Genomic DNA, 20,767 nt, shown 5'->3' with positions numbered 1-20,767 from the left:
ATTTGACCATGTGGCTTCAAGAAGCTCTAGCAAAACTGGAATCAATGGATATCAGGGCTAAAATCTCCATTGGTTGGAGTCATACCTGGCACATTGGAAGGTGATTGTGGTTGTTGAATGTCAGTCACAAATTTGAGGCGTTGCAAATGGTACTGAACATTGTGCAATCTTTGGCATACATCTCCACTTCTGAAATTATGATGGAGGGAATAGCATTGACAAAGCAGCTGAAGATTATTGGGCTTAGAATACTACTCTGGAGAATTACACTGAGGTAGATCCCCAATGCCCTTAGGGAGGGAGTTCCAGGATTTTGACCAAGCAACAATGAAGGAACAAGATATATTTCCAGGCCGGGATAATAAGTTGTTTGGTGCGGAACAAAACCAGATGTTTATAGAATCAGGATCCAACCCAGAGATTTATAAAATTGTGAGGGGTAGGAAATGTGAATGGCAAATGTCTTTTTCTGAAAGTTGTGAGGAGTTCAGCACTACGGAGCCTATTTTTAAGGTGAGAGGCGAAAGATTTTAAAAGACACAAACGGCAATTTTTTTACACAGAGTGTGGTTTCCAGAGGAAATGCGTTTCCAGAGGCTGCGGGTGTAGTTACAATAGTTAAAAGATATTTAGGTAAGTGCATGAATAAGAACTGTTTGGAGAGCTATGGGCCAAGCGCAGGCAGGTGGGACTAGTTTAGTTTGGGCTTATAGATGGCATGGCTTGGTTGGATCACAGGATCTGTTTCTGTGCTGTATGACTCAATGACCCTAAAAGGTAAGGAGAGTGTCTATTCATTGATGATTGTACAATGTTCACCATCATTCATGACTCCTGAGATTGTGAAGCATTTCATGTTCAAATATAACAAGATCGGAACAATATCCAGGCTTAAGCTCAAAGTGGTAAGTAACATTCACGCCACACAAATGCCAGGCAAGGACCATCTCCAACAGGAGACAATCTAACCACTGTTCCTTGACATTCAATGGTGTTACCGTCACTGAATTCCCCACTAATGGATCACCATTAAACAGAAACTCATCTGGACTAGCCATATAAATACAATGGCTACAAGAGCATGACAGAGGCTAGGAATACTGCAGTAGGTAACTCACCTCCCAACTCCTGTCCACATCTGCAAGGTAAGAGCCAGGAATGTGATGCTATATTCCCCACTTTCCTGGATGGATGCAGCTCCAAAAACACGCAAGAGGTTTGAAACCATCCAGGACAATGCATCTCATTTAATTGGCACCACATTCACAAGCATCCACTCCCATCACCACCACCAACACTCAGTAGCAGCAGTGTGTATTATCCACAAGATGCACTGCAGAAATTCACCAAAGATCTTTCAACAACCTACTACCACTGCCATCTAGAAGGACAAAAGCAGCAGATACGTGGGAACACCACCACCTGCAACATCCCTTCCAAACCATTCACTGTCCTGATTTGGAAATATATCAGCATTGCTTCACTGTCACTGGATCAAAATCCTGGAATTCCCTCCCTAAGGTCATTGTGGGTCAACCTACAACATGTGGTCTGTATCGGTTCAAGAAGGCAGCTCACCACCACCCTTGCAAGGGCAACTAGGGATGGGCAATAAATGCTGGTCAGCCAGCGATGCCCACAACCCACAAGTGAATAAAAAATTTCAACCAACAATAAAGATGTATTCTACACAATTATGGACAGATATGCATGTATTTTGAGGAGAACGTGTTTATGTTCAGACTGTTAAGCCTTCATTGGAGTACAATGCTGAGCGGGTATATGTTTAATGTGGTGAATGGGATGCCATTCAAGTGTGCTGCTTTGCCCTGGGTGGGGTCAGCCTCTTGAGGGCTGTCAGTGTTGTACTCATCCTAGCAATTAGAAAGTATTCTAGCATAACCTAGAGATTTTCCTTGTAGATGGTGGGTATTTGAGGGGTCCAGAAGTGAGTTATTAATTACAGAAACCTCATTCTCTGACCTACTCCCATAACCATAGTATTTGCATAGTTGGTGGAACTTGATCTGCATCACTGTGTATGGGTTCTTCCCTCCAGCAGGGTATTTGTAACTGTTGAGACAATACTTGTGTTAGCTCCTGCAGTAAAAAAACTAAATCTGTGCAGCACAGTATGGAAAAATTCAATCAACATTGATTACAGCTTCTGGTATATATTATAGTCACAGGAACTTACAATGCCCGGGCTGAAACTAAGCTGTTGAATTACAAATAGTAATATACTTCCATCAGCAATGTCATGTTCTGAGTGGTCCAACTAAAATCTCAGAGTCTAAGACTTTTATATCCTCAAGTCACTCGCTGTGATACAGTGTTGAATTGTAAGCATCTCTTTTAGAGAAATACTTCACGCCGCTGTGAGACATAACAGAACAGCTCTGTTTTTTCCAAAGAGCAAAAGCAAATCCCAAACATGGTTGTACACAGCCATATGATAACAATTTGATAATTACACAACAAGTTAATAGAGTTAACAAGTTTAACTCTTCAAACTGCGCTGTTTGACAAGTTGTCCTGCTCTGGTGATTGTACACCCATCTGGAGAGATATGTCTTGTGTTTGGTTGCTCTTGATTGACAACTTGGTTGCGTTGCACCAGGTTGCTCAGCATTATCACACTGTCATCAGATTGTTCTTCCTCACTGTTTTCATGTATCATTGGCTTGTTGACCATTAGTCTGAGCCAACTCTGCTCTTTCCCAATAATGCATTACAATCACAAATGATGCTGGGCTGTGTTGCATATTTTAGGAACTATTGATGACATTCAAGTATTTGCAATTGGATTTCTGATTTGCACTCCCTGTCCAGTGCTATGTGGTAGTTTGCTACCTGCTCATACATTAGGTATCTCTTTTATCCTCCTCTGTTGATGAAGGAAAATGTTCCATGTCCCAAGACGGTTGGACAGTTGCTTGCTTGACATGGTTGTGTATACTTGCCTTCCGCAAATAAATAGTGTTGAGGATGGTAATCATTTCTCCATTTGTATTGCACAAAAATTTAGCAATGCATTGCAGAAGTCTTGTTCTTTTGCTCAACCCGAGACTGTCATAAATTTGCTTGTAGAACAATGCAATATGCTGGGCTATTTGAGCAAGGACAGTGGGGTGACAATGTGATGTGGGTCAGTGACCAGTTAGTACACAAAGCTTGAAAAGATTTGCCAGTGAGCTACTGTCCATTGTCAAGCTTTATTGGTTCCAGTACACCGAATAAAGTAAAAATAGTGGTTATAGTGTCCATGATGTGTGCAACCATTTTATTGATAAATCATCCGCCAATGGAAATTTCAGAGAAATAATCTTTCACAAGAATGTAATCTTCCCCATGCATTGTGAATACGTCTGTTTCAATTTTCAACCAAGGAGTGAATATAGGAGGAATAGTTAGTAAGTTTGCAGATGATAGCAAAACAGTTGGTGTAGTGGACAATGAAGAAGGTTTCCTCAGAATAGAATGGGATCTTGATCAGATGGGCCAAAGGGCCAAGGAATAGCAGACGGAGTTTAATTCAGTTAAATGTGAGGTCTTATATTTTGATAAGGCAAATCAGGGCAGACTTATGCAGTTAGTGGTAGGGCCCTATGGAGTATTGCCAAACAAAGAGACCGAGAGGCGCAGGTGCATAGTTATAGAGTGATAGAGTTATAGAGTTATACTGCATGGAAACAGGCCTTTTGGCCCAACTTGTCTCTGTTGGCCAGGTTTACTAATCTGAATTGGTCCCACTTGTCTGCGTTTGGCCATATCCCTCTAAAACTTTGCTATCTATGTACATGTCCAAACATCGTTCAAATGCTGTAACTGTACTTGTCCCTCCCACTTAAGTGGTTGATGCCACTTCCTACACAATATCCCTTGAGAGCGGAATCGCAAGTAGACAGGGTGTTGAGGAAGGCATTTAGCACACTTGCCTTCATTGCTCAGAACATTGAGAACAGCAGTTGGGATGTCATGTTGCAGTAGTTCAGGACATTAGTGAAGCTTTTTTTTCAATTCTGGTCATCATCCTTTACAAAAGATGTTGTTAAATGTGAAAGGGTGTAGAAAAGAATTACAGGAATGTTGCCGAGACTTGAGGGTTTGAGTTATAGGGAGAGGCTGAATAGGCTGGCGTTTTGATTCTGCAGTATCCGAGTCTGACGGGTGACCTTATAGAGGGTTATAAAATCACAAGGGGTTTGAATAGAGTGAATAGCCAAAGTCTCTTCCCCAGGGTAGGGGAGTCCAAAACTAGATGGCATAGGCTTAAGGTGAGGGAAGAGATTTTAAAAAAAGCTGAGGGATAACTTTTTCACGCAGAGGGTGGTGCGTGTATGGAACAAGCTGCCAGAATAAGTGGTGGAGGCTGATACAATTACAACATTAAAAAAAGACATTTGGATGGTTAGATGAATGGTAAGGGTTCAGAGGGATAGGGGCCAAAAATGAGACAGGTCAGGTTGGGAATGTGTGGTCAGCATGGACAAGCTGGACTGAGGTCTGTTTCTGTGCTGTGTGACTCTGTGAAAATGAGTGGATAGAGCAGTGCATCACGGCACTGAGTAGGGTGGCACGGTGGCTCAGTGGTTAGCACTGCAGCCTCACAGCACCAGGGACCAGGGTTCGATTCCACCCTCGGGCAACTGTCTGTGTGGAGTTTGCACATTCTCCCTGTGTCTGTGTGGGTTTCCTCCAGGTACTCTGGTTTCCTCCCACTGTCCAAAGATGTGCAGGTTAGGTGGATTGACCATGATAAATTGCCCACAGTGATCAGGAGTATGTGGGTTATGGGGCATGGGTCTGGGTGGGATGCTTCAAGGGCTGGTGTGGACTTATTGGGCTGAAGGGCCTGTTTCCACACTGTAGGGAATCTAATAAAATAAAACATAGAGCTTCCTCTGCTGTTGGGTTGCTACAGAATTGTTATCACAGGTTCACAATTATTATCGTGTGAAAAGTAGCCATTTAATAGGTTTTGCAGGCCTGATATACATTTTTGAGTTGTGAAAATTGTGCACCATCCCTAGCTAGTATACATATTCAGATGCAGTAAAAAGCAAAATAACATGGGTGCTGAAAGTTTGACATAGAAACAGAAAATGCTGGAAATCTCAGCAGGTCTGGCAGCATTTGAGGCAAGTGAAACAGAGTTAATTTTTAAAGTCTGACATGATTATTCTTCAGAACTGCTGAGTCTGCCCAACATTTACTGTCTTTCTTTAAAACAGATTCACATGCCAGTCTTGGATAACAAGGCGTGGAGCTGGATGAACACAGCAGGCCAAGCAGCATCTTAGGAGCAGGAAGGCTGACATTTTGGGTCTTTTCTGATGAAGGGTCTAGGCCAGAAATGTCAGCTTTCCTGCTCCTAAGATGCTGCTTGGCCTGCTGTGTTCATCCAGCTCCACACCTTGTCATCTTCGATTCTCCAGCATTTGCAGTTCCTATTATCTCTCTCACATGCTAGTTTTCTTGTGCAATCACTACCCCCTTGGGAGGCAATGGTCTACTGCTATTAACCCTAAAGTATCAATTTTGAGATCCAAGTAATGTTCCAGGTAGCTGGGTTCGAATTCCACTATTGCAGATTGTGGGATTTTAATTCGATAATAAATCTAGAATTAAGAATCTAATCATGACCATTGTCATGACTGTTGTGAAAAAAAAATTTGGTTCATTAATTTCCATTAAGAAATCTGTCCTCCTTACCTGGCCTGGCCTACAGGCACGATACTTCAGTGTTGTGCTTTTGATGTATTGATTGGTTCACCCTAGGAAATGGCTTGCTATGGTTATCAAGTTTATCCCTGCATGAACAAGATCAACAAATGTTCTCAGGTACACCTTAATGTCATGCCATCACAAATTAACAATCTTTTGCAACTCTTGCAGTTGCTCATCTTCAGCAGTTGCTAGTTGAAACTGTTCTCATTGGCTCTGGCCGAAGTGATATTTACTTGAAGAACACTTTCAACTTCAATTGTATCCTACCTGGTTTGTTCCATCACACCAAGTGTGGTTTCATTTCACGTCATCATAGAATCTCTACAGTGTGGAGACAGGCCCTTCGGCCCAACAAGTTCACACCGCCCCTTGGAGCATCCCACCCAGACCCATCCCCCTATAACCCATCTAATCTCCATATCCCTGAACACTACGGGCAATTTAGCATGGCCAATCCACCTAGTCTGCACATCTTTGGACTGTGGGAGGAAACCAGAGCACCCGAAGGAAACCCACGCAGACATGGAGAGAATGTGCAAAATCTACACAGACAGTCGCCTGAGGGTGGAATCAAACCTGGGCCCCTGGCGCTGTGAGGCAGCAGTGTTAACCACTGAGCCACCGTGCCGCGACTATACCGAGATCTGTGTGTACTTCCAGCCCTGTCAACAGATAGCAGGTTTCAAAAAACCAAGGTGAGCTTGTGTATTGGCACTACATCGTGATAGCTTCAGGGACATAATTGGTGATCCATTTTGCGCTGGGAGATAATCTCTTGTAAGTTGTAGCATGGAGCCACCAATAGCTGAAGTACATGATTTTCAGACTGTGTTGTGGTAATATCTTGGCTCCAGTTGCTGTGTCGATTTTGGTAGTTAGGATGTGGGTTGTCCTGCCTTCTTAGTGAAAATGCAAACAATTGTGAAAGCTTCTGATTGCCTTTCATCATCAATGTGATGTGTGAGGTTAACAATATGAAAGATTGGGGTCGTCTTCCCAAGTGTGCCTTTCGCAATTGACTATGCAGTTAGTGGTGTCCCCATATATTTTTTTGCAGTTGCCCTTCTAGATGGTCACAAGGTTGGAATGTGCTGTCTAAGGAAACTTTGTCAATTTTTTCTAGTGCATAATGTAAATGGCACACACTGCTGCTACAGTGCTTCACTAGTGGAGGGTGTAAACAATTGAAGATGCGATGTCAGACAAGCTGCTTTCTCCTATATGGTATCAATCCTTTTGGAGCTGCACTCATCCAGGCATTTGGGAAGTATTCCATCAAACCCCTGACTTGTGATGGTGGACAGGTTCTGGGAAGTCACAAAGTGAGTAACTCACTACAAGATCCTAAACCTCTGATCTACTGTTTACTCATAGTGTTTATTTTCTGTTCCTATTCAGTTTCAGGTCAATGGTAAACTCCAGGTTGTCGGTAATGGGGGAATTCAGTAATGGTAATTCCTTTGAACATCAATAGTTAAACTCTCTCTTGTTGGAGATGATCATTTCTTGCCATTTATGAGATGTGAAGTTTACCTACCAATTGTCAAACCAAGCCTAGGTATTGTCCAAATCTTGCTGCATTTTGACAGGAACTGTTCTGTAACTGAAAGATTGCAAATAGTGCTGAACATTGTGCAATCATTAGCAAATATCCCTCCTTCTGACCTTACCATGGAAAGAATGTCATTGATGAGGCAGCTAAAGATAACTTAGCAGCCGAGGTCACTACCCTGAGGAACACCTGCAGGGATGACCTGGGGCTGAGATGGCTGACCTCCGACCACCATAATCATCTTCGTTTGTGCTAGGCATGGCTCCAACCAGAGGAGAGTTTTCCCTGATTCCCATTTATTCAGTTTTGCTATCAAGGCCAGTTGCTCTCACCTCATCTCTCTAGATTTCAGCTCTTTTGACTATGTTTGCAGTTTATAATATGCTGCCTCCAGCAGGGTATTTGTACCTGATGAAGCAATAGTCATGTTAATTCCTACATTATACAGGGGTAATGCCAAATTAAGAAAATCAATAATGTTGCACCTCTTAACATTGACACATTTTACAGGAATTCAATACTAAACTATCTGGTGCCCCAGTTAAGATGAATTCAGAGGCCTTTACTCCTTTATGCAATATGATATGATAGAGCATTGATATCGCTATGTCCCTTAATGGTATGCTGCATACTAATTATGAGACATAATACGTTATTCATGTTCTGGAAAATTAGTTGCTCACAATGTCGATGATCATGCCAATGCCACACAGATCTGAGACAAGGAGAATTTTTTTTTACTCATAGGGTTATGAACCTTTGCAATGATCTACCAGACTCTGGATTCTCTCTTCTGTTAAATTTTAAAGGGAGGTGTTTAGAATCTCTCTTGTTGGAGATAGACATTGTCTATTTCTGAAACAAACACAAAGAATGTTAGAGAAAATAAGGGACATGGATAGGGTGAATAGGATAGAGTCAAAATGCAGAAGGTAGAGGTTTAAGGTGAGAAGGAAAAGGTGTAAAAGGGACCTAAGGGGCAACCTTTTCACACAGAGGGTCATGTGTATAGAGAATGAGCTGCCATAGGAGGAGGAATAGGATGGTACAATTACAACATTTAAAAGGTATCTGGATGGGTACATCATAGGAGGGGTTTAAACGGATATGGGCCAAATGTGGCAAATGGAACTAGATTAATTTAGAAGAACAAAGAGACCTTGGAGTGCGTGTTCATAGTTCCTTGAAGGTGGAGTCACAGGTGGACAGAGTAGTGAAGAATGCATTTGGTATGCTTGCATTTATTGGTCAATGCATTGAGTGTATGAGTTGGGAAGTCATGTTGCAGGTGCACAGAACATTGGTTAGGCCACTTTGTGAACACTGCATTCAGTTCTGGTCTCACTGCTATAAGAAGGATGTTGTTAAACTTGAAAGGGTTCAGAAAAGATTTACAAGAATGTTGTGGAGTTGCCGGTGTTGGACAGTGGTGGACAAGGTCAAAAATCATACAACACCAGGTTACAATCCAACAGGTTTATTTGAAAACACCAGCTTTCAAAGCTGTATTCCTTCCTCAGGTGTAGTGCGGAAGAGGAGGTAGACCAACACAGAATTTATAAGCAGAAAGCTGACAACCCTAAAAGTGGCTTGCTGACCGCCTCCCGTTGACTCGTTAATCAGTAGAAAGGAGATGCAGGTTTCTATTGATTAAAATACAAATCCCAGAATTTCTTCTAGTCATTGCCCTGAGATAATTAAGGGTTTTATCAGTTTATTCAAGAGGAAACAACTCAGGACAGACAATGCATTTTACATGTGAGGCCTTGTTCAAAATCTGTCTGTGTTTTAACCTGGAGTCAATCAGGGCTTTTTTTCTAAACAGAATAGAATGCATCTGCAAATACACAAACATCTTGGATGAATTCATTCAACATCAAGGGCGTTGCCAGGGCTGGAGGATTTGAGCCAAACAGAGATGCTGAATAGGCTGGTGCTATTTTCCTTGGAGCTTTGGAGTCTGAGATGTGACCTTATAGAAGGGTATAAAATTACGACAGGCATTAATAGGGTGAATAGTCAAGGCCTTTTCCTCAGGGTGTGAGAGTCCAAGACTAGCCGGCATAGGTTTAAGGGGAAAAATTTAAAAGGGACCTAAGGGGCAACTTTATCATGAGGACAGTGGTGCATGTATGGAATGAGCTGCCAGAGGAGATCGTACAGGCTGGTACAATTGAAAAATTTAAAAGCCATTTGTATGGGTGTATGAATAGAAAGGGTTTAGAGGGATACTGGCGAAAGGCTGGCAAATGGGACTAATTAATTTAGGAAATCTGATTGGCATGGACGAGTTGGACTGAAGAGTCTGTTTCCGTGCTGTACATCTCTTTGACTCTAAAAACTCAGCAGGTCTGGCTGCACCTGTAGACAGGAACACAGACTTAACGTTACGACTCCAACAAGATTCTTCCTCGGTTCTATGAAAGTAGGAACTGCCAATGCTGGAGAATCTGAGATAACAAGGAGTGGAGCTGGATGAACACAGCAGGCCAGGCAGCATCAGAGGAGCAGGAAAGCTGACGTTTCAGGTCTGGACCCTTCTTCAGAAACGTCAGCTTTCCTGCTCCTCTGATGCTGCCTGGCCTGCTGTGTTCATCCAGCTCTACACCTTGTTATCTCTTCTTTGGTCCTGTATGTTTCAGTCCTGTGTTTCTCCAGCATCCACAATCAGGTGACCTCACACCCACAGCCTCTAACCTCATCATTTCCCAACCCCGCACCGCCCGCTTCGATCTCCTTCCCAAAATCCACAAACCTGACCGCCCTGGTCGACCCATTGTCTCTGCCTGCTCCTGCCCCACCGAACTTATCTCCACCTATCTGGATTTCATTTTCTCCCACTCGGTCCAGGAACTCCCCACCTACGTCTGTGACATCGCCCACACTCTCCACCTCCTCCAGAACTTCCAATTCCCCAGTCAACAACACCTCATTTTCACTCTGGACATCCAGTCCCTATACACCTGCATTCCGCATGCAGATGGCCTGAAAGCCCTCCGCTTCTTCCTATTCCGCAGACCCGACCAGTCCTCCTCCACTGACACCCTCATCCACTTATCCAAACTCATCCTCACCCTCAACAACGTCTCCTTTAATTCCTCCCACTTCCTCCAGACAAAGGGGGTGGCCATGGGTACCGCATGGGCCCAAGCTATGCCTGTCTCTTCGTAGGATATGTGGAAGAATTCCTCTTCCAAAGCTACACTGGCCCTATCTCCCATCTCTTCCTCCATTACATTGATGACTGTTTCGTCGCTGCCTCGTGTTCCCATGAGGAGCTTGAACAGTTCAACCACTTCACCAACACCTTCCACCCCAACCTTAAGTTTACCTGGATCATCTCTGACACCTCTCTCTCCTTTCTGGACCTCTCTTTCTCCATCTCTGGCATACACCTGGAAACCAATATCCATTTTAAGCCTATTCACTCTCACAACTACCTAGAATATTCCTCGTTTCATCCACCTTACCGTAAAAAGGCCATCCCCTATTCCCGATTCCTTTGCCTCCGCCGCATCTGCTCCCGAGATGAGGCATGTCACTCCCGAACATCCCAGATGTCCTCTTTTTTCAAAAACCGTAACTTCCCCTCCACGGTGATCAAAAAAGCCCTCGACTGTGTCTCCCGCATTTCCTGCAACTCATCCCTCACACCCCCTATCCACAATAATGACCAAAACAGAATCTCCCTCGTCCTCACGTACCACTTGGCAAACCTCCAAATCCAACGCATCATCCTCTGACATTTCCGCCATCTGCAATCTGACCCTACTACCCAAGACATTCTTACTTCCCCACCCTAATGTGCTGTCAGGAGGGACCACTCTCTCCATGACTCCCTCATCTGCTCCACACTCCCCTCCAGCCTCACCACCCCTGGCACTTGTCCCTGCAACCGAAGCAAGTGCTACACCTGCCCGTATACGTCACCCCGATCCCAAGCCCTAGGAAGACTTTTCACATCAAACAGATGTCCGCCTGCACATCTGTTAATGTGATATACTGTGTTTGCTGTTCCAGTGTGGCTTCCCCTACATCGGGGAAACCAAATGGAGGCTTGGGGACGGCTTTGTAGAACACCTCCGCTCAGTTCGCAACAAACAACTACACCTCCCAGTCGCGAACCATTTTAACTCCCCCCGCCCCCGACTCCTCAGATGACATGTCCATCCTGGGCCTCCTGCAGTGCCACAATGACGACACCCGAAAGATGCAGGAACAGCACCTCGTATTTAGCTTGGGAACCCTGCAGCCCAAGGGTATCAATGTGGACTTCACAAGCTTCAAAATCTCCACTACCCAGAACACTTCCCAAAGCCAGCCCAGCTAGTCCCCGCCTCCCTAACCATTCCTCCCACCTCAAGCCCCACCCCATCCCCGACTAGCCTTACCCCCTCCCCCCGACCTGTCCGTCCTCCCTAGGCTGACCCATTCCCCCCCCCCCCGCAACTCCCACCCACATTCACCTTCACTGGCTCTAACCCCCGCGTCTTGGACCTGTCTGTCTCCTCTCACCCTATCTTCTCCTCTATCCATCTTCTATCCGCCTCCCCCTGTCTCCCTATTTATTTCAGAATCCCCTCCCCCTCCCCCATTTCTGAAGAAGGGTTCCGACCCGAAACGTCAAGCTTTCCTTCTCCTCTGATGCCGCTGGGCCTGCTGTGTTTATCCAGCTTCACACCGTATTATCCACACTATTTTGCTTTAATTTGCCTGTTTCCAGACAGGATCGGAGTGATGCCAAAATAAAAATGTTAAACAGGAGAGCAAAGAGATAGATATAAAAGTTAGTCATCAGATAGGAAATGCTGCACTGAGAAGTATTCAAATTTGAAATCCCGCGGGGGTCTACCCCACGTGACCTGATCCCACCCACGCCAAGCGCGGGAGGTCACGTGGCCCTGGATCAGCAGGCGTCAGCCAGGATTGTGAGCCTGCGCCTGCGCCACCAAGGCGATGCACGCCGGGGGTTGTAGTCCCCGCCGGCCTGGCAACTGCCGATGTAAACAGGAGCTCAGGGCCGGCGCGGACTACAACCCCCATCAGCCCCTAGGGCGCCGGCCGGCAGCAATTGCACAGTGTGGGAGTGAGCGGAAAGATGGTGGAGGTTTGCGCGTGGTTGTCCTGTCATCGTACCCAGAAAATCCGCAACATTAAGCAGTTAAACCAGCGTGGCCGCTCGTCTTTAACAGTTCTCGATCGGGTGAAACCCAGTACCAGATCCCAGAGGCGACTGCCTTCGGTTGGCTGATACAGGGCCCGCCAGCGAGAGGATCGTCCCGGTCGAGTGCAAGCGCCGAGCGTGAGCAGCGGGAATGCCGAAATCCCGAGGCCGGACAGGCCATAAAAAAGGTGTGACTCGTGCTCAGGGTTCACTCGGTACTTGGGGCTGGGGTAGGGATTGAATTCACTACCAATCAGGGCTGAAGGTTGGGGGGGGGTCAGGATGTGTGTTAACCAGTCGAACCAATCTTGGGATCAAGAAAGGGGTTCAGTATACGGGGGACGAGGGCCAGGTTTTGGGGACGTGGTAGTGTTGATGTTTATTGGGGATGAATCCTCTTTCTCTTCCCCCCCCCCCCCCCCCCCGCTAGTCTTGTTCAATTGTTTGTTGAGAGCGAAAGCTGGGGGTCAGGGCTCGCTGTGTGGCTATGGATTGGGCAGGAGGTGAGAGCCAGAGGGAATTCTGAATGTCGATAAACGTGGAGCTGGAAAAGCTCAGCGAAGTCAGACAGCATCTAAGGAGTAGGAAAGTCAACGTTTCGGGCCGAAACTGTTCGTCGGAATGTGCTGGACTGGGAGCGAGAGATAAAGTTCAGTATACACAAAGGTGAGAACTGAGGTCAAGGTTTGAGATAAACCGGGAAGGTGGGGCTTGGGACCAGAGTTTGTTCTGTACTTGCAGTAAATTTAGATTTTATTGCCACGTACGCGCAAATACGGAAGTACAGGGGTACAATGAAAAGCGTACAATGTTGCCCCACACAGTGGTATCTTAGGTACAGGGTACCTAATTACAAAAACTTTGGTACAAAGTAGTGAACGAGAGAAACAAAGTTTTTAAAAAATTAAGTCATAGTATAACTACAAACTGTAGTACTAGTAAATGCTGGGGTTATGATTAGAGGTGACTGGGGTCTACAGCTGGTTTATGGCAAGCTGATCAATTTTGTATTAGTAAGCTGGGAAAATCAGGTCCGAAACATAATGTAAGCAATGTAACATCATTAAAATAACGACTTCTTTTAACTTGAAAGGTTGACATTCTAATGGTCAGAAGAACAAACTTGCTTTTAGGGAATGATGGCATTGGTTTGCGTGCAATATGGATCTATAAATGGTGATCAAATGAACAACTAGATAATAATTTTTCAGGCGTTGTTTCAGAGGTATGCATTGATCAAGATAATTTGAAAAAAATCTATTCTTCCATTTTTGCTGTGGGTCCTTTCGTATATGGGATCTCTGTTTCATGTCATGTAGATGGTGCCTCAAACAGCTCCAGTGCTACACTGGAGTGTCATTTTGTATTATGGGCATGGCATTGAAAAGGAATTTGGATTTAATATCGAAAAGGTAGATCACTGAAGCTATCAGCACAATGGGTGAGAGCAATAAACAGAAGATGTAGATAAAGTACCTGATTTTTGGCAAGTACAAATAAATTGGAAAGCAAAACCCCTCAGTGGTGATCACGTTGTAGAGCAGTGTTACTTGCCAGTTCAATGTATAATTCTGGTTATCTGTACTGTACCGAGAAGGACACCCACGTATTGATGATGAAGGCAATTAAATTATTACCTTGGTTATGTTAACTGAGTTATAAGAAGATATGCTTTCATTTCAGGGGACTTTAGGATGATATATTTGAACTTATGAAATCCTTTGCGATGTAGACTAACTGAATTATAGGACATTTTAATGAAGTTGCAGATTCTACAACAAATTGTATCAAACCTAGAGGGAAATAACAGCAAATGTTGATATTGATCTACACTGGGGGATGGGAATTATTTTGAGTTAATTGTCCTTGAAAAGGTGCTTGCAGGTATGTTGCATGAATTGCAGCAGTGTTGTGTGGTGAAGGTATTCTCTGAGCTGTTTGGCAGGGAGTTTTGTATCTTTGTTCCAGCAATAGCTTAGGAATTGTGGAGCGTAGCTACACCAAGATAGTGCATCACTTAAAAATAACATTATTTATGTGTATCTGTCTTGACTTTCGAAGTGTTGATAATTATGGATTAGGCCTTCTTTTAAGTTTAGGTTACAGTCATGGTGCATTGGTGATGCAGGTGGCTCTTGTTGCATGTGGTAGTGTCCCTGCCTCTGGACCAGAAAATGGTTTCAAGCCTTACTTGTGCTGAAAATATCTCTCAACATGTCTGAAGCAAGCCCAGAGAATGCTGGAGAAACTCAAGGCAGATGGCATCTTTGGAGAGAGAAACAATTAACATTTCAAGTCCACTATGACTCCTCTTAAGAAGCCTTCTCAACATGACTGAACAGGTTCATTCGAGCTGTTTGTGCATGGCTTGAAAGTTTAGATTATTGGATGGATTGGCAAATAAAATGGCCCTGATTGAGTGTTCTTTACATTAGGACATCCAGCCTTTGACCTGTTCTTGGCCTGTGCATTTCTGTGGCAGGTGCAGTTGAGTTGCTGGGTGATGACGACCTCAGGATGTTGAAATTGACCTCATGTATCTGCTTGTCCTTTGAGAGGGAAGTGTTTGTGGGAGTGGAAGGTACTGCTTAAGGATCTGTAAATTTTTGCAGTGCATCTTGTAGATAGTACACACTGCTTCTACTGACAATGTCATTGAATGTCCAAGGGGAATCATTTGGTAGGTTTTCATTTTAATGATTATGGCTTGGTACTGCGAGGTGAAGGGGCATTTGAACCACACTTCTATCAGGCATGGATATTGACCAGATATTGCATGCAAGCATTGACTACTATGTTAATCTGAAGAATTACAAATGGAACTGAAAACTGCAACAAACAACTTTATATAGTATTGAAAACCAAGTGATGGTAGTTTGATTACCTATTTCTTGGAGATAGATGTCAGGCAAACACTGTGTGATACGAATATTACTTGTCACATGTCTGCCCAAGCTTGGATATTGTGCAAGTCTTATTGCATTTGGATTGCTTCAATATATGAAGAATCACGCCTGAACTTCTACTTCAACTCCACTTTCTTATATCCCTTACTTTCCTTAGTACCTAAAAACCTATCATTCTCTGTCTTAAGTATACTCCTCCACAAGAATCCACAATTTTCCGGAGGAGAGAATCTGAAGATTCTTAATCCTCTGAGTGATGAAACTTTTCCTCTTCTTCATCCGAAATGGCTAACCCCTTATTCTGGGGCTGGAATCCTGTATTCTAGATTACCCAACCATTTGTCAGCATCTATTCTGTCAATTAAGTTAAGAATTTAATGTTTCCATTAACATCTCAAACTCTTCTAAACTTGTATCTACTCCATGCAATTTGTCCTCATTCCAGGGACCAGCCTAGTGAGCTTTCGTTGCAGTCCCTCCAAGCCCCACACGACATTCCTTGTGTAAGGAAATCAGTAATGCACCATATTTCAGGTGTGTCCTTGGCAATACCATGTATTACTGTAGTAAGGCCTCTATTAATTTTTAAATCCTCTGTTTGCCTTCCTAAAAGCTTGCTGATGTTTAAGATTTATAAGATTGATGTTTTGGTACTGTCTTTAATTTCAGATAAAATGAAGGGGTTCTTGTACCCTTTTCTGAAGACTGCCTGACAGCTAATCTGGATAGCTTGATTGTTCATGATTTAAAGGGGGCCCAAACTCTTTCACTTGGAAGAAACCAAAAGATATTTACTCCTTGAAGGAATGGCTGTCACCTGTGTGTTAACAGTGGATAGACTGTGAAATCTCTCAAGTTCCAGAGAATTGTTTCAAATGTTGAGTTATTATAAACAGCATTTAGTTTCAAGTTGAAGGAGATTTGGGCTCACAAGGAGAGTTAATCAGCACGTTTTTGTCTGGAAGCAAAATCCTTGTGATTTACCTTGTTTCTTAGAGCCCATCTCCACATCAACTTCGAAACCCTGAAAACTCACAGGCAAGGTTAATTTGCTGGAGGCTGAGAGAGCATGCAGCAAAAGAGAGAAAGTCTCAATGATAAAATAAAGATCTGCGGAGGCTGGAGATCTGAAAAAGAAACAGGAATTCCTGGAGAAACCTAGCAATTATTGAGTCATAGAGCTGTACAGCATGGAAACAGACCCTTTGGTTCAATTCGTCCATGTCAACCAGATATCCTAAATAAATCTAGTCCCACTTGCCAGCATTTGGCCCATATCCCTGTAACATCTTCCTATTCATATACCCATCCAGATGCCTTTCAAATGTTGTAATTATACCAGCGTCTACCAGTTCACAGCTCATTCCATAAATGGACCACCTCAGAATGAAAAGGTTGCCCCTTAGGTCCCTTTTAAATCTTTCGCCTCTTACCTTAAACCTGTGTCGCCTAGCTTTGGACTCTCCTACCCCGAAGGGGAGACCTTGTCTATTTATCCTATCCATGCCCTTCATGATTTTAATAAACTTCTATAAGGTCACCCATCAGCCTCTGATGTTCCAGGGAAAATAGCCCCAGCCTATTCAGCCTTTCCCTGTAGCTCAAACCCTCCAACCCTAGCAATATCCGTTTTAAATCTTTTCTCGACCCTTTCAAATTTCACAACATCCTTCCTATAGCAGAGATGCCAGAAGTGTGCACAATATTCCAAAAGGAGCCTAAACAATGTCCGGTACAGCCAGAGCATGACCTCCCAACTTCTATACAGGCCACTGACCAATAAAAGCAAGCATACCAAATGCCGCCTTCGCTACCCTGTACTTGCGACTCCACTTCCAAGGAACTATGAACCTGCACTCCAAGGTCTTTTTGTCAGTGACGCTCCCCAGCACCTTACCATTAAGTGTATAAGCCCTGCCTTGATTTGCCTTTCAAAATGCAGCAACTCACTTTTACCCAAATTAAACTCCATTTGCCACTCCTTGGCCCATTGCCCCATGTGCCAAGATCCCATTGTACTCTGCAGATGACACCAAATGTTACCTCAAACTTAATAACCATACCTTCTATGTTCACATCCAAATCAATGATGTAAATGGTGAAAAACAGTGGACCTGGCACCGATCTGTGTGGCACACTACTGGTCACTGGCCTTCCAGTCTGAAAAGTAACCCTCCACCACCACCCTCTGTCTTCTGATTTCAAGCCAGTTCTGTATCCAAATAGTATCAGAGATAATGGGAACTGCAGATGCTGGAGATTCCAAGATAATAAAATGTGAGGCTGGATGAACACAGCAGGCCAAGCAGCATCTCAGGAGCACAAAAGCTGACGTTTCGTGCCTAGACCCTTCATCAGAGAGGGGGATGGGGGGAGGGAACTGGAATAAATAGGGAGAGAGGGGGAGGCGGACCGAAGATGGAGAGTAAAGAAGATAGGTGGAGAAGGTGTGGGTGGGGAGGTAGGGAGGGGATAGGTCAGTCCAGGGAAGACGGACAGGCTGTCCGTCTTCCCTGGACTGACCTATCCCCTCCCTACCTCCCCACCCACACCTTCTCCACCTATCTTCTTTACTCTCCATCTTCGGTCCGCCTCCCCCTCTCTCCCTATTTATTCCAGTTCCCTCCCCCCATCCCCCTCTCTGATGAAGGGTCTAGGCCCGAAACGTCAGCTTTTGTGCTCCTGAGATGCTGCTTGGCCTGCTGTGTTCATCCAGCCTCACATTTTATTATCTCTGTATCCAAATAGTTCGTTCTCCCTGTATTCCATGTGATCTAACCTTGCTAACCAGTCTACCATGAGGACCCTTGTCGAAAGCCTTACTCAAGTCCATATAGATCATGTCCATCTGCCCTCATCAATCCTTTGTTACTTCTTCAAAAAACTCGGTCAGGTTAGTGAGGCACAGTTTTCCGCACACTAAGCCATGTTGACCATCCTAATCATTCCTGAATGGTTTACCCTGTATCCTTCAATTCCAGTTGCTGCAAGTCAAAGGACTGTGTCTGTTTCTTTTTTTTGTTTTTGTGAACATTTTGTTTGTTCCTGGAGTCTTACTGCTGAGCTATAAAACAATGTAAATTAATGGAAATGACCTTGCCTATAAGGCTACATTTTGTGCTGAATGCCTTTTTTTTAAAACGCACCAGGTGTTTGGCAGGACTTTATCTCATTTATGTAACAACTTGCAAGAAATATTGTGCTGTTGACATATAAATGCCTGTAATTGCTCTATGCTTTATGTATAATGTGTACGATGGCAGCAGTGCTGTGTAAAAGTTGTAACCTCAAATGATCTTTTCTAAATCCCCCATTCCAGAGAGGTTAGTATTGAGATTCATGGATGAGGGGAATCTGATGTCAGAGGTAATGTTTAATTGATCACCTTCAAAGGGTAGCAAGTAACTAATAAGCTGACGTGGCAAAGAATACGCCAGCTGTTGTTGAAAAATTGGCCAAAACTTTTATTTTTCTGTTTTCATGACTTGTAGCTGCTTTAAAAACGCTGTACAGAAAATTTGTTTTTAAATCCATTAACATTTGGAAATGGTGTTTAAGTGACATTATTATATTAAATATTGATAATAGTGAACATTTTGATAGCTAGGGGAAGAGTTACTACACTTGACCTTTTTTAAAGTGGTTTTCCGACTTTATTTTTAACAGGTTCTTTAAGACATGAACTACTACAGCTGAAGGTTTCAGCCAAAGTAGCTCAACAGAAAGGTACATAGTCATCATATGTCTGTAACCTGCATGATGCATGGCCGCTATTGCTTTTTCTCACCATTATGTGGGTTTGAAGAATTGGCTTTCTTGTTCTCTTGGCCTCACAGCAAACATTAAAATATAAAGCCTCACATTTATCCCGAGTAATCTAATATGAAAATATACAATTGAATATAATACTAAGACTAAGCCAGTTGAATTCCAGGTTCAGTTCCTATTTTATGTTAATTGGTCTCAAATCTGTCTGTAGTTGAGCTCCGTAACTGGGGCTAGAAAAGGGCAAAATCAGCCAGAATTCCTGAGAGTATCATGATAAATGTGTCTTTGTATACAGTGGTTGCCAACAGGATTGGCAGGTGGTGTATTATGGGATTAGGGTGTTGGGGAAGAGAATGTAAGATGGTTGAGCAAGAGCACAGCTCCCACTTACCACATTCCAGTCCTGCTTTTCATACCAGGTACTTCATGATGCTGAGGGCCTTTGAAGGAGTCCCACTCCATCATAAGAAAAAGTCTACACATTTACTTTCCAGTCCACTATTGATTTTTCTAGAAAACATGTCCACCAACTTGGCTTAGAACTTGTAAGATATTCTTCCAAAGTTATCTTGTCATGATCCTATCTATCATGATATCATGGATTATTCTCTGTCTTGTGCAAACTTCCCTTTCTTTTTGTTAGTCCATTTTACCTGTTTCCAAGCTGTAATGTAACATTCTGATCAACAGACTTAAATACAAAATGAAGAGTGCAGTTTCAAGTTTTATATGAAGTTTGAGTACTGCATTTTGCAACATCTTGTAATTATTTGTATGTTGAAATTTTTGGGAGAGAAGAGAGTGAAGATTCTTAATTTTTTCTATCTTTCCTGCTTGTTTATAAATGTATAAAGATGTAGTCTGTTTAAACTTTCACCAAACTGCGATCAATAGTGTCTGATCTCATTTGAAATGATTGTACTTTTATTTGAAAGGCGTTTTGCTTGCTGTGCCATGTTCTATTATGGTTTGTGTAATTTCCTTCTCGGTATCAAATTTGGAAAGACTTTCCAAATTCACTTTGCTTCTTAGTTTTAACTATTTGGTTTATTTTGTAGCCGCACAGAGCTTAAAGTTGATATTGGAAAGGCATTTCTATCTAAAAATGGTCTCCACTTGCAACTTTACTACATTTTGATATGTATTCGATAATACATTAGACGTAGATGTTGGAAAATACAGTTTGTGTTTTGCTGCTACAATGTAAAGTAAATAAAGTTCCCATATCCCGGGAAGAACATAGTGCTGCTCTCATTAGAGAGAGAGAGATATGATTATTACTGATTTAACCTAAGGGTCAGCGCATCTCGGGTGAGGGGAGAGTTTGAGAAGGAAGAACATTCAGAGTAACTTCATACAGTGTGGATATTGAGACCACACGCATCACTTTACAAATCAGCAGTCCAGCCAAATGACCTAATTGACGCATTACTAAGAGCCTAAATACAATGTAGCAGTACTGTAATGTGATTCATAGTAACAAAGATTCTGATACTATATATGGTTTGAAAATGTGTTATGTTGTTAAATATGTCTGCAATTTTCTAGGGTGGTACTTTGAGCACGTTAGTTACATTACATTATCTAATAGACTACTTAAAGGAATTGAACATAAGCTGAACAAGTGAACACCTTGCCGTTGTTGTT

The 20,767-nt window shown here is 43.2% G+C and overlaps 1 protein-coding gene across 5 annotated transcripts in view; it reads left to right on the top strand.

The window, feature by feature from the left end:
• LOC125460279 (interferon-related developmental regulator 2) overlaps positions 1-20,767 on the top strand; it is a 57,372-nt gene that overhangs the window by 10,393 nt on the left and 26,212 nt on the right. For 2 of the 5 annotated variants that reach the window (XM_048547555.2, XM_048547556.2), the window contains one exon: positions 19,019-19,078. In XM_048547555.2, the coding sequence (XP_048403512.1) occupies positions 19,019-19,078 (60 nt within the window). Of the gene's footprint in view, positions 1-12,353; positions 12,635-15,855; positions 15,887-19,018; positions 19,079-20,767 lie in introns of those variants that run through there. The other 3 variants (XM_048547557.2, XM_048547559.2, XM_048547560.2) reach the window with 3 other exon arrangements.

Source organism: Stegostoma tigrinum, chromosome 11 (genome assembly GCF_030684315.1).
Source record: "Stegostoma tigrinum isolate sSteTig4 chromosome 11, sSteTig4.hap1, whole genome shotgun sequence".
NCBI classification, from domain to species: Eukaryota; Metazoa; Chordata; class Chondrichthyes; order Orectolobiformes; family Stegostomatidae; genus Stegostoma; species Stegostoma tigrinum.
Note: the sequence above shows the minus strand (reverse complement) of the source record. Positions and strands in the feature narration are given on the sequence as shown.